General features: G+C 40.4%; 1 protein-coding gene across 2 annotated transcripts in view; it reads right to left on the bottom strand.

Moving 5' to 3' along the window:
• The window catches only part of LOC134538985 (lachesin-like), a 493,186-nt gene that overhangs the window by 288,914 nt on the left and 190,818 nt on the right, over positions 1 to 13,454 (bottom strand). For both annotated transcript variants that reach the window (XM_063380645.1, XM_063380644.1), the window contains exon 2: positions 1,397 to 1,503. In XM_063380645.1, coding sequence (XP_063236715.1) covers positions 1,397 to 1,503 — 107 coding nt within the window. The remainder of the gene's footprint in view (positions 1 to 1,396; positions 1,504 to 13,454) is intronic.

Raw genomic sequence — 13,454 nt, forward strand, 5'->3', positions numbered from 1 at the left:
TGAGCGATTTATGTTGTATTTGATAACTCACGGGCTCTCTGGTTTTTCTGAGTGGTCCCAGAGATGTAAGAAGCATGGGTTTCTCCTTAGAGTCAACCACAGTTGAATTGGTTAAAGGGGAATGGGTGGCAACGATGCCGGATGGGTTGCTTCAGCCTCTCATTGTAGCTCTTCCACTAACACCCCCGGTCGCGATGGAATGGCGTATCCACTTCCCATTGCCACGGGATCACGATGGTTATCAGTTCTGCCCCTAACAGGGACTGTGCACTGGTCCGTAAAGGGATAAACAATTGTCGTGTAGTAAATGCTGCTCAGTTCGTCTGTGATGAATCTATAGGCCTATTTGATATTTGCTGCAACGAGCCATGCCGAAACGGTCGAGGCATCAGAAGAAGCTTGGCTTCTGGGTTGTAGCCGTGTCCTTGGCGAATATTTTACTGACGTTTCGGTCGACATTGCAGTTGCCATCATCAGCAGTTACCTACTGAGGTTCTTACAAGTTATCCTGCCTGTATATACTCTCGCCTGAGGGCACGGTGCTTCCTGATTGGCTGCAACTGTGGGCCAATGGCCATGAAAACCTACGAACATTATGGTCGTGGCATCAACCCAGACACCAAGAAGTAGTACAGACCCTCTCACACTGTCAAATGTTTGTCTCCAGCTGTATTTGACAACTGTGTTGGAGGGATAGTGTTGGACGTGAAATGGCTTCCAATAAACTCCATTAAATACATTTGAACAGAAAACCTCAATTATGTTTTAAGTCGTGTCTCACTATCAAGTTTGATTTTAGTCTGAGCTATCTCAAAACGTTTAATTTTCAATCCCATTTAGAAATTTAAAAATGCCTCACAGCGATGGAAGAAATTTTTGAACTTGTTATTCTGTTAGTGTATTTTAAAATTTTTTGAACATGTATAAATTTAAATAACAATAATATTCGTTTCGTAAAAAATAAAATATTCAGTAATTTTTTTAATGTTATAGAAACATAATTTTCTTTTGCAATTTACAATTATTTCGCATACGAAATTCATATTAACATTATATTAGTTATTTCTCATTTATGACCTCTTTAATTGCCCATGTGTTATTTGCGATTTTGAAGATTCGTTGTGACAAAAACGGATGTCGTTTCCGTGTATGATATAAACGATTATGATTGGTGATTGTCTGATTGCATCCAACATCCAACATATTTTATAATCTGTCTTAAATATAAAATATATATAATGGAAACTCAAGTCATCCAACTTGTTAAACAAACATGTTGGAAGGTGTTGGAAGTGATAATTTGACAGTGTAACAGGGCCATAAGCAACTCTGGCCTAAAAACCCTACGATCTAGACACAAGGAAAGATGATCCGTGTGGCTAAATAAGGAACCAACCTTGTAGTCTCCTAGGTTATCCACGACACAAGACAAGTAAGCTTCTCTTCCCAAAGCCACCGTCACGTTAGGTATTGGCTCCAGAAAGTGTGGCTCAGTCGTGAGAGCTGCAAACACAGAACACTTTCATTAGTACAGTTTTAAACGAGAAACTTACAGTTCACAGGGATGACAGCTACGCCCGAACAGTTCCGAAGTTCACCGAAGTTTCCCGATCGCGCGTGAAAGAAACACTATACTGCAAGGATTTATATATTTTACGGTCATAGAGTATTTAAAATGACGCAAACCTTACCAACCTTTCATTGTTTATTACAATAACTTAACCTAAACTAACCTCCTGGAAAAAAAATAAAGAGCTATTATTTATTACACTGACCAAACCTAACATAACCTAACATCCTACTTTGGAACTGTTTGTTTTGTGACTTACATTCCTGTGGACTGTAGGCTAGACATTCTAAACAATCATTTTATTAAACCAATACAATAAGTTAGAAAGGATAATGATAATACATTATTAAATACAGTGAAATTATCAACTAGTAAGCAGTTATTAAAGACAGTTAAATAATCACATAGTGAGCAGTAAACATAATTTATAAATTACTGTTTTTAACATCTTTAGGCATTAATTTTTTTCAAAATTTTGCAATAGAATATGAAATATAACATGTATCTTACAGACAAACGTAGCTAAATAATTATATGGTTAGGAAGTGAGGGCAGTTAACTTAACACAACCAATGCTTATAGCTAAACAATTCTGACGATTGAAGTTGTGCGACAGTACAAAAGTTTGATTAATTTTGTTAAAATCAGCTAAAAAAAATTAAAAAATTCTAAAAGTCTAAGTTAGAAGTTCCTCTAAACTACGGAGTGCATACTCTGTAATAAACTAGATCGTGCAAAAATCAGAATAGGCTACTAAAAGTAATACGTCTGATGTGTCGAAAAACTACTAAGTTATGTGACTCTCGGTCAAATGACATTTAGATTAAATTACTTTCAGCGAAATGACCGAATCTAGTGGCTGTCGGTCAACTAATAAATGCTGGAACTGTGATATATTTTCAGTGACGTGAATTTTCGGGTTTTAGGTAAAATGCAGGTTAAACAACTTTCAGCAAAACGACTTTAAGTCTTTGGCTTGTCATTATTTTAGTTAGATTAACTTCAGTTAGACTGACTGTCATTTGAGGCCGTATGTCCCGTTCCAGGCCATTATTTAACTTTTATGTTTAATGCTGTAAAACATGTGGACGTTTCGAATGGCAGAACTTCAACAATATGAAATATTGAATACTTTTTATTGCATAATTTGCTGGTAATGTTAAATATTTCACATTTTTGTACAGTATGGATGAGGAGAAACAAATTGAATAAAAAACTGAATATTTTGGGTGTAAAGGCAATTCGGTTGGTTACTGCTTGGTATGGTTTAAATTCTTACAGAAAAAAATGAACCAATTTTATTTAGTCTTTTAAAATGATAAAACTTGTGATGATTTTAAAAGGCCAGGTAATATTAAATAATTTTTACTTAAATAAATTAAACCATATCACATAGCAGCCAGTAAAAAAAAATAAACCTAAAATGTTCCAGTTATATAGGCCTATTCAATTACAAAAATCTTATCCATACTGCACAAATACGTTAAAATTGTGACTAGGCCAGCAAATTATTTTGTAAAAGTTCAGCCACTCAAAACGTAAGGAAGTTTAACCGAGTGGAAAGTAAATATAAAGTAAACAACCAGTACCGGGACCCTTAAAAGACTTTCGACAAATTCTCTTTAGGTCTTTCACCTTAATGTCAAAATATTTTAGATCTACTGCATATATTTTATTCATGTGCGTGTGTTCCATTCCAAACAGTGATCGGTTTTATCAATTTAGCAGCAGATTACAAAGATTATTCACATCCAATTTATTCATTTTCGTACCAATGTCTTTGACAAATACTTCCCTAATATAAATGATTGCAAAAATACAGCTGGGATGGATCCCCCTTGAGGAGAAAATCTCAAAAAGCTAAAGATGGACGTGTGTTGAGTTTGCCGGTGACGCGGCGAGTTTTACATGAGTGGTTTATGTTCTTTGGAGAGGGGAGCAGCGGAGAAAGGCCAGTAGCGAAGCAGAGTGTGGAAGGAAGACCGTTGGACCGAAGAAGGGAGAGAAGAGGGGGAGTTGCGCAATATATCTTCCGGAACAGGTGCCCGGAAGGAAGAAAGAATGAAAGCGATCAAAGAGAAGTTTCCGAGGGGTGTCCCAAGAGCGCGCCAACACTCGTCTCCGGTCCGGTCCAAGGGTGAGGGGTTTCAGGGGGTTAAGGAGAAGAAAAGGGGTGGGGGGAGAATGGTTAGTTAAGAGGGCGGAGGGGGCAGAGTTCTCCAGCAAGCCGTACGGTAACTCACAAAGCATAATGGCGCCGGGCCGTCGGGACATGGTGAGGGGAAAAGGGAGGAGAAACCCTCACCAAAAATGGAAGTGAGTTCCCTTCTCGAGATACAAAACGCCGTCATTTCTTACCCGACTCACAAAATTTCCCCAACTCCCCCCTCACACAAAAAAAAACTTCTTCGCATCTTCCCGCCCGTGTGTATTCCTCGAGAGAGAGAGAGAGAGAGAGAGAGAGAGAGAGAGAGAGAGAGAGAGACTAAGAAAGGAAGGAAGGGAGTGGGGAAACTTATTTCAAGCTGCATGCATCGAATAAGACTTCCACTCGCGTTCCAGGATGTTCGTGGCTGAAGAACGGGGGAAGTAATGCCCCGATGTTCTTTTATTTTAAATTTTCCGCTCGCTTTGTTTGATGTAGACGGCGTGGATTGGCCCCCGTCGAATCATTTTTTTTATCATTATTATTTTCCATCCAGCCATCTTTTCGTTCCTCAGCTCCTTCATTGGCAGGAGGCTTGACGATATTATTGAAGTGTTTTACGTACATCCTCAATATGCATTAATGTCGCATGCACATCTTCGTTGTACTGTAAGAAAATTCAGCCTAAAAAAAATTTTTGTCGATTTAAATTTCGTCAGTGTGCAAAATCGGAAGACAACATTGCAACTTAAATATTATGTTCGCTATACTTGAATTTTTTTTTTCAGTCAAGAATCACCAGCTTATGAACTTAATAAACATGAATAAACACTGGGAAATTCTAAGCCGAAATGAATAAAATCTTTTGAGATTAAAGTTGACAGTAGATGTATTTGGTTCGTATGGGGGCACCGGTGGGTGGTGGGGGATCGGGGATCCGCGGCAGTCATCTTAAGGCTTCGCTTCATCAGCCATGTTGGATTACGTCACTTCCGCCGGCCATACACGCACGAAAAAGTGTCCCGTTACGTTCATCAGGCATGTACGCACGAAAAAATGTCCCGTTACAGTAGTTGGAAATGGGGGGTTCAAGCACAGGCGCAGGAGCCAGGAGCCCGCCATCTTGGATGACGTCATCGGCGGCCATCTTGGATGACGTCATCATGACCTTTGACCTTGACCTTGACCTTGTCAATCTATGCTAATCTATGCTAATCTATGCCAATCTATGCCAATCTGTATGCTAATCTATGCTAATCTGTATGCTAATCCATACTAATCCATATGTTAATCCATGCTAATCCATATGCTAATCCATGCTAATCCATCCGCCATTTTGTATTTCTAGAAATTTCCACCAACTTCGAATCGTGACGTCACCGTTGCACATTTCGTCACGGCCGCCATCTTGGTTTCGAATTTTTTTTTCGAACTTCAACTGTTCAAAATTCGATGTAATCATCAGCCGCCATCTTGTTTCGTCTGCTGGTGGCCGCCATCTTGTTTTCGTCTGCTGGAGGCAGCCATCTTGCGACGTCATATAGTTCTGTTGGTCGCCACCAGATAGCAGCAGGGATTATTTTATTTTTTTTCTTTAACTAAAATAATTTCAGTGCCGAGGCTGGGATTCGATCCATGGGACGTGAAAACGTCCAGGATGTCGTGGTTACGAGGCGGACACCTTGACCACTAGACCACGAGACCAATTGGGATATGGTGGAATAAATAATCTATATATGCTACGTACGATGGCGCTAAATTCAAAAAATTAGTTGCCAGAGGTGCCGCCATCTTGGTTCTCAAGTTGGTTGGTAGATGGCGCCACCGTCGCCATATTTTAGTTAATATAATCGATACCAGATGACGCCACCGTAGCCATCTTTAGTTCCTAGTGTTGCTACCAGAGTGTGCCAAATAAAGGTTCTATATTTAAAATAATAAGCAGTATGTAGGTATTATCATATTTATTTAAATAACCTCGAACGCTACAAAACAAATTCTGGAATAAAGAAAAATACATACGCATCAAACGAATCTATACAACAAAAAATGAAACCATATAGCAAAAATGGAAACTATACAACGAAAATGGAAACTATAAAACAAAAAACGGAAACTATACGACAACAATGGAAACTATTAAACAAAACAAAACAGAAACTATACACCAAAAATGGAAACTATACACCAAAAATGGAAACTATACAACAAAATGAAAACCATAAAACAAAAAATGGAAACTATACGACGAATGGAAACAGAAACCAAACTACCAAACTATTTACAACAAAAACTATTTACAGAAAAAAAAATTACTCGTCACCTCCGATATAGCCGTGGGGGACCGTGCGGATGCCGTCTTCACAGATTAAACGTTTGTCATCCTCCCACGTTATGGCTAGCTTATTGCTGTATTCGCTATACAGCACATGCTTTCTCGACCGTATGGCTCTAACACCTGCCCTCCTTGTGCGGTGGTCTTGCAGGGCATCCAGGTAATCACCGAATGTGATGTGGTTTTTGACCACACAACGCTGGATGCCCTTAGCCTTCTTCTCAACCTTGCCACCGCACATGTATGCATAGAGTTTGGCCCGCAGACTGACAAACTCGCTCATTACTTCTCCCCCACATTCATCTTTGAATTTGCCAACAACTTTCTTGTTGATGGGGGAGAAGCATGGGTGGTCAGGAGGGTAGCAGCTGGTGTCGAATTCAGACATGAACTTAGGGTCGGCTCTTAGATCATGGTAGAAGTCCTGTGTTTGAATCTCATACACAAAGCTGTCTGTATCCATATATAACAGATGAATATTTTCCTGATATTTTGGTTTCATAGTATTATAGTGGAAGTCGTACATGAGTGTTTTTGATAGATCAAGTACTGCGAGTCCGGCATAAATCGGCTTGTCGAAAATTATGGTCTCATGGTTCAGGTGGACAAGAGACAAGTTTGGCTCATACATCGTGCGGTCCTTGAAGGACGGACGACACACCAACTTCTTAAATCTCTTCTCAGAGCACACCAACTCCATTTTGAGCCTACGCCTCTTGTTTTCCATCAGTTTACCAAATGTAGAGTTCACAGCGAGCTTGAAGAACTCCTTCTCGAACTCGTTGGATGCTGCTTTGCGCTTGTTGGTGTTCAGCCGAATATAAGGCTCCAACCATGCCGACTGCTCAAACTGAAGAACTTTATGTAATCTTATGATTTTTAGACCATGCGATACTGCTTGCTGTAGGTTTTTGTAGTGAACGATGTAGTGCTCTTTATTTTCCAGCGTTGTCATCAGCTTTGAGTGCTTTGAGCCGGGCGGACACTGATTCACGGGGAGAAACGGAAGGTCTTTGTGACTTTCGTGGAGTTCGAGAGGGTACTCCACATCACACTCGATAATGTAGCCTGTGGGTGAATTTTCCGGAATAGACATGATATCAATTGATGTGTCTGTCCATTGGAAATGACGAATGGGGAGCGGCAGAGACATCGCCCACCCGTACAAGTTGTTTGCATCAATGTACTCCAGGAATGTGGATGGCTTGGAAGCATCGTGTGTTTCTGGTACGTATGCGTTATTGGCTACGCAATGACGTTTAATGCTTTGAGCTACACCACCACGAATACCAGCCTCCACAAACATATACATGTCGTAATCTGTGAGTAGCTCTAGCTGTACACCTGTGGTTCGAAGCATCGCGTCGAAAGCGAACCCAGGACAAGAAATGTAGTGAGATGGATCTAAACTATATGTTTCCAAGCAAAGACTGCGAAAAATCTCAAATACATCCGCCAAAATCAGAACATCCGTCTTCAGGTACAAGTCAGCGTACTCCCCCAAAGTAGCACACTGAAACTTGTCCCAGACTTTCACTGCATGAGCATACTCCGTCTCTGAAATCCCAGAATCAGTCAGAATATTAAAGAAATCATCGATAGGTGGAAGACTCGTATCGTCTAGTCGAGCAAAAGAATCAACGAAGTCGTAGGGGAAGACTCCCTTGCGAGTAACCAACTCCAAGTCATCAGGAGCGAAAAACTCAGCAGTACTGACAAACTTGTCTGCAGGCAAGAACTCAGCGAGCGAAGCAAGACCCCGACTCATGAAACGGAACGTATCAACAAACTGAATGCTGAACTTATCATGTAACTTTTTGGAAAAAGTTATCAGCTTCTCTTCCGAATTAGGAATGATGAAGATGTCTTTAGTGTCGTACCCCAACTTCCTGATAATGAAGTTCTGATCGTACGCCAGGTTGTGGAAGAACACAATCATCTTTTTCGGTCTGCGCCTGAGAAGGTTGCAGTCATTACATGCAGGTCCAATAAATTCACCGGTGAAGTGATTATGATCACGAACTTTCTTTGCGACCCCTCCGAACTTTCCTTTACAGTAGCAACAACACCTTGCTTGCAGAAAAGCAGTGTTCTGCGAATGTGTGAGCGGAGTCATAGGAACAGACGTAGAAAATATTTTCTGTACGTCATGTCCAATCTCCACAATGCGGGATATGAATTTGTCTTCTGCGTCACAACCACGATACACTTCAGGCTGTGAAGGAAGTGAAGAAGTGAGGTGTGCTGGAATGACGGAGTTATCTGCTTTCACATAAATGCAGTAGCTGTATGCTTTATGCTTTTGGTACTGCAGCGTGTATGGCTCATCAGGATTCGGGTGACACGTATGGATTTTCTCCAGAATAGCTTCAAAGTCGCAATATACCACGATGGGCATCTTATCACTGTGATGGAAGTTTTTGAACTTCAGAACAGGTGGCTGGCCATTTTCATCAAGCTGTGGCATCTCAATCCTAACAGCAGCATGCTGTTTGCAGAGCACACTGTGTTTTTCCAAACACTGAAGACCAGTGAGCCCACTAACCCTATCCTGATCATCATAATGCTTGAAGCATCTTTTGCAAACATAAATAGCCTCAGTGTGTGTAGTGAGTTGGGACCGAACCAGGGCAGAAAATTTTTTAATGTATGTGAAATGGGACGAATCGTCATTGACCAAGAGCAGTAGATCGAAATGATGTTCTTTCTCTTCAGGAGCGACTCGTGCAGGAACAACATTCAGATTTTCGTCGATACTGTAGATGTTGATAGAGACTCCGGGGTTCTGTTTTTCAAACAGCGGTATTTGCTTGATTGGAGTAGGAAACTCGATGTTCGTGAAGTTGAATTTCTCTTTCAAGTCATGGTACCGCTGGTTGACACGTTCAGGATTCCGCCCTTCCACATACTTTACCAGGATCGCCCACTTGAAGCACATGTGATCATCCAGGTTTTGTGGATTGATCACTGCATGTTTTGTTTCGATGGAAGTAGGTAGGTCGATGTAGGAGCTGGCACGGAGTGGATCAAGCTTGTTGATTCTCAACTGTAGTCTCTTAACGGCCGATAAAGTCCATCCGGACCCCTTACCCATGTAATCTTCCTCCTCCTTGCAGATCTTGGAGATGGACTCGGCAACTGCTTCCTCCACCTCGTGAACTGCGTAGAGGGGGGCATTCATGGTTTTGAAGGCCCTCTTGTCTTCGCTGGCATCCACAGGTTTCTCGTAGTCACACTCCAGCATTATGTTAAATTTCAGCGGTCCATTCTCTTCAATCTCCTCCATGAGCTGGCTTATTATTTTTGCCTTGATGGAGTTGAGATATGCGCATATGTCCTTGGCAGTACTTGTTGTGTTTTCTGCCACGTATGTTTTCAAGTTGCCCTTGAAACCTACTTCGGCGGTGATGAAGCCGTGGGTATTGGCCAGACCCATGCCGGTCACCACCTTTGTACGACCTGGCTTGGACATAACTGCAGGCTTAACTACTGCCATCCTCTGCTTTTTGGTCGGAGGTGGAGCAGGCCTCTTGCATACCTTAATGTGGGCTTTCAATTTGTCAGCCCTGGCGAACTCCTTAGCACAGTTCTCGCAGGAATGCACTATGCGGTTTGGGTTTAGTCCACAAGCAGACTTCTCATGTCGTCTGGCATGGCTGGAGTTCTTGAAGGCCTTATAGCAGAAACTGCACCGCATGCTTGATGTCGTGGTGATAGCACCGGTACATGATGCAAGGTGCTGCTGCATCTTGTCACTGCGAGCGACAGTCTTGCCACATAGGTGGCACTGCTGGTAGTCACGATGCAGGTTCTCGGCACACTGTCGCTCGTGTCGGTAGCAATTCTTAGATGCCGTGAAGGAGGCAGAGCAGAAACGACATTTCTGAACGGTAGATGTCATCTCGACAATCGGTAGTCCGGTCTCAACGTACGGAACACGCGAAGGAAGCTCGACGTACGGAGAACTGCAACAAAATAATTAAGAATACAATGTAGCTAGATGTTACATGAAAACAAACATAACCTCAAAACTCTAGCCCTCAAGCTTACTAACCTAAACTGCTAGCAATGTTACTAAATAAAAAAAATTGCAAACATACCCTCAAAACTCTAGTCCTCAAGCTTACTAACCTAAACTGCTAGCAATGTGACTAAATAAAAAAAGTTGCAAACATATCCTCAAAACTCTAGCCCTCAAGCTTACTAACCTAAACTGCTAGCAATGTTACTAAATAAAAAGGTTGCAAACATAACCTCAAAGCTACTCCTTCATGTACAATCCTAAAAATGGTAGAATATTTAAAGTACTGATAAAAGTTAAAGCTGAAAAAGTATTCAATGTTAACTCAAAATGATTGATTACATAACCTCAAAACTACACTAATGCAAAACTCAAAAATGCTAGAATATTTAAAGTACTTACTGTTAAAAGTTTAAGCTAAACAATTACTGGTTACCCACACATAAGTGTACAGAGAAAAAACTAGCTAGCAGATAACCTACGAAAAAGCTGAGAAACATAAAAATATTAACGAAACATGTAGCATACCTCAGAAAACGATGAAGTGGAGCTGCAGAAGATGATGTATCGTTGGCGGTAGGAATCATGGTAGCAGCGAAACTCACACACGAACTAGCTCACTCAAACTCCAATAACACAATGAAGCTCCGACAGCTAATCCTGGCCTTTTATAGCCTCGGACCTGCCTGTTCTTGGAAAAACCATTAGGAACAGAGTATTTCTGTTGTATCCGCCAATAGGAATGTAGTACATGGAAGTACCATTGTCTTCGGAAAAACCCAGCATCACTTATGTGCATGTCGTAGCAGGTCTGTGAGGGGTGGGGGTAGAAATGTAACCTGACAGCCAAACAGAGGAAACCTCTCTCGGGTAAAACCACTAATTACCTAGGTGATTAGAGATTAGGGCGCGAGGCACTGCCTGCATCGTGACTCATCACTCAGGAATGTCGTCTCGCAGTGCCGAGGGGACCCAAACAATAGACTTGACCGTGCATGTCACAACAGGTACATTAGTCCGCGACTTTGTGGCGCCATGAGGCGCTCATGAATGTCTGAGCCTGCCACAAACAGCTCGTCAAAGAATCATCACGAAGCACTCGAGCTGCAGTCATGACGCGCATGCTACAACAGGCCCGTTAGTCACCGACTTCGTGGCGCCAAGCTGACACTCGGGTAGACAGGTAGCTAAATGATAATACTAGTAATGCAAGGAAATAAAAAAAATCGGGTATGTTTAATACATTTTTTAAAAGTAAGAACACATTACAAAACTAAAACATTAAAAATTTATTCTACATTTATTATGACCAACATTCGTTTAAAATTTTTTAGCATTTCATTGCGAACAATCAGTTGAACATCCACAGAATGACACATTTTGCTGATGTTCCAGGAACAAACCCTTTTCACAACCATTTAAGGAGACTTTCCTTAAGCTCTCTTTTCATTGGTCAAATAAAACATCTCCCTCTCTTCCCCTTTTACAATGATGCTGCTTCACCATCACGCTAAAATTCTGTAAGACCAAAAAAATATATACTTCCCTTAAACCTTACGGTAGAAATTTCATCCTAGGATGCTGTTACTGCATCTAGAAATTAAAAATTATATTATCTCATACAGGTTTTATTTACATGTTAGACTTAACCATCCTACCACACACACACACACACATGCACACACTTACACACACATGCGTGCGCATGCGTGCACTGAGATGAAATACATACTTGCCCACATAATGTACTTTTATTTACAAAGGCAACATATTAAAACACATAATATTTAAATTTTGTGTAGATTGGATGGTACCAGAAACCATACTGCAAAACGAGCGGAAAACACTTGAGTCTTTTACTATGATTGGGCTGACGGATTTCCTCTGGAACGCCCTTGTTACCTTCAACGACTCAGAATTAAAACTTTTATCCATCAAAAAACAACAACTGTTTAACTAAGCAAACATACACCCTACACCCCTAAAAAAATTGTTATTACACAAGGCATTATTTACATGGCAGGAGACCGCACACACGAAGTGCGCAGCTTCAGGTTAGAAATATTGATTAAAATAACTGCTAAAGATGCTAATTTGTTTATGAAAAAATTGCACATGAAATACAGACACTTAGTTATTTACACACACGTACATACATACATACTTACACCCTGCATGGCTTCAGAAGGAAGTACGATATTTTAAAAACCACTCAAGACTTACATCTGTTTATGAAAAGGAGCTAAATATTAAAACATTTTCAAAGTTAATTTTAGAGATGAAATATCATGTGCAAGTCCTTGCATGCGAGAACATTTCATTACGTAATTATCTTCATTTTTCCCAAACCATAGGTCTGATGTCTGGATACCACACAAATCACATACTTAAGATATGCACTACGAGATGACTGCACGCCAGTCCAAGCCCATGCGCTTAGAGACGAAACTGCACTAGAAGCGTTAGCAAGCATTGCAATTACCTAGCTTCACTAATGCAGATTCACCTCTGACTATGTGGACCTCCTGAAACAGTAAACATAGGACAGCGAAACACATTAAAATAATACATTTCAATACATTTCAATAATATAAAACACTGCATATTTCACGAAAATCGCCACGCAACTGACAGCACTTTCAGTCACAATTCTGCGAATGCTATCACAGAATGCCAGATTTAGAAAGAAAGGATCATTCATTCCTTCATTATGGAACAAAGTGATACATAACATGAAGAGAAACAAAAAAGGCACACACTTCGTTCTTAGACTCGTGCCGCCTCCTTGACAGAGATAAAAGATTTAACACATAAAATAGTATATATTTCATTTCCAGCGATGAAGCTGTACCAATATCACCTTGACAAGCTTAGATGATCTAGGGAGAGACAAAGTAAATATATTAACAAAAAAACGACTAAAAATCATTTACAAACAAAATACTTAACATTCCTTCGATTACATATTTTTCTCAATTTAATAAATGAGAGAACACAAACATTTGCTTAAATCACTATTTATCAATTTTAAACTCTCGTGTACATCAGGAAAAAATATATTGTAACATTCATTATTAGTTGTAATGTAAAAAATGCAAAACAGTTTCTTTGTGGGATGTGGAATGCTCACTCACGATCGAAAAAAAGAGGGGCTTCGCTGTAATGCAAGGGGAGGGGGAAACCATCTTGAAAGTTGATGTTTCTCATATATTTGGATGTATAGTAATCAAGCAAGTAATAACATTTTGTAGTATAATCTCCGTCTGATTAAAGTTTATTTGCTAACATGAATTCACAAATTAAACGAATCTCTGAGTACATTTGCTTATTTTTTATAGAAAAAAATGCACAGATTGATTGTTTTATCATGAATAACCAGGAG

Source organism: Bacillus rossius, chromosome 14, assembly GCF_032445375.1.
Source record: "Bacillus rossius redtenbacheri isolate Brsri chromosome 14, Brsri_v3, whole genome shotgun sequence".
Classification (NCBI taxonomy): domain Eukaryota; kingdom Metazoa; phylum Arthropoda; class Insecta; order Phasmatodea; family Bacillidae; genus Bacillus; species Bacillus rossius.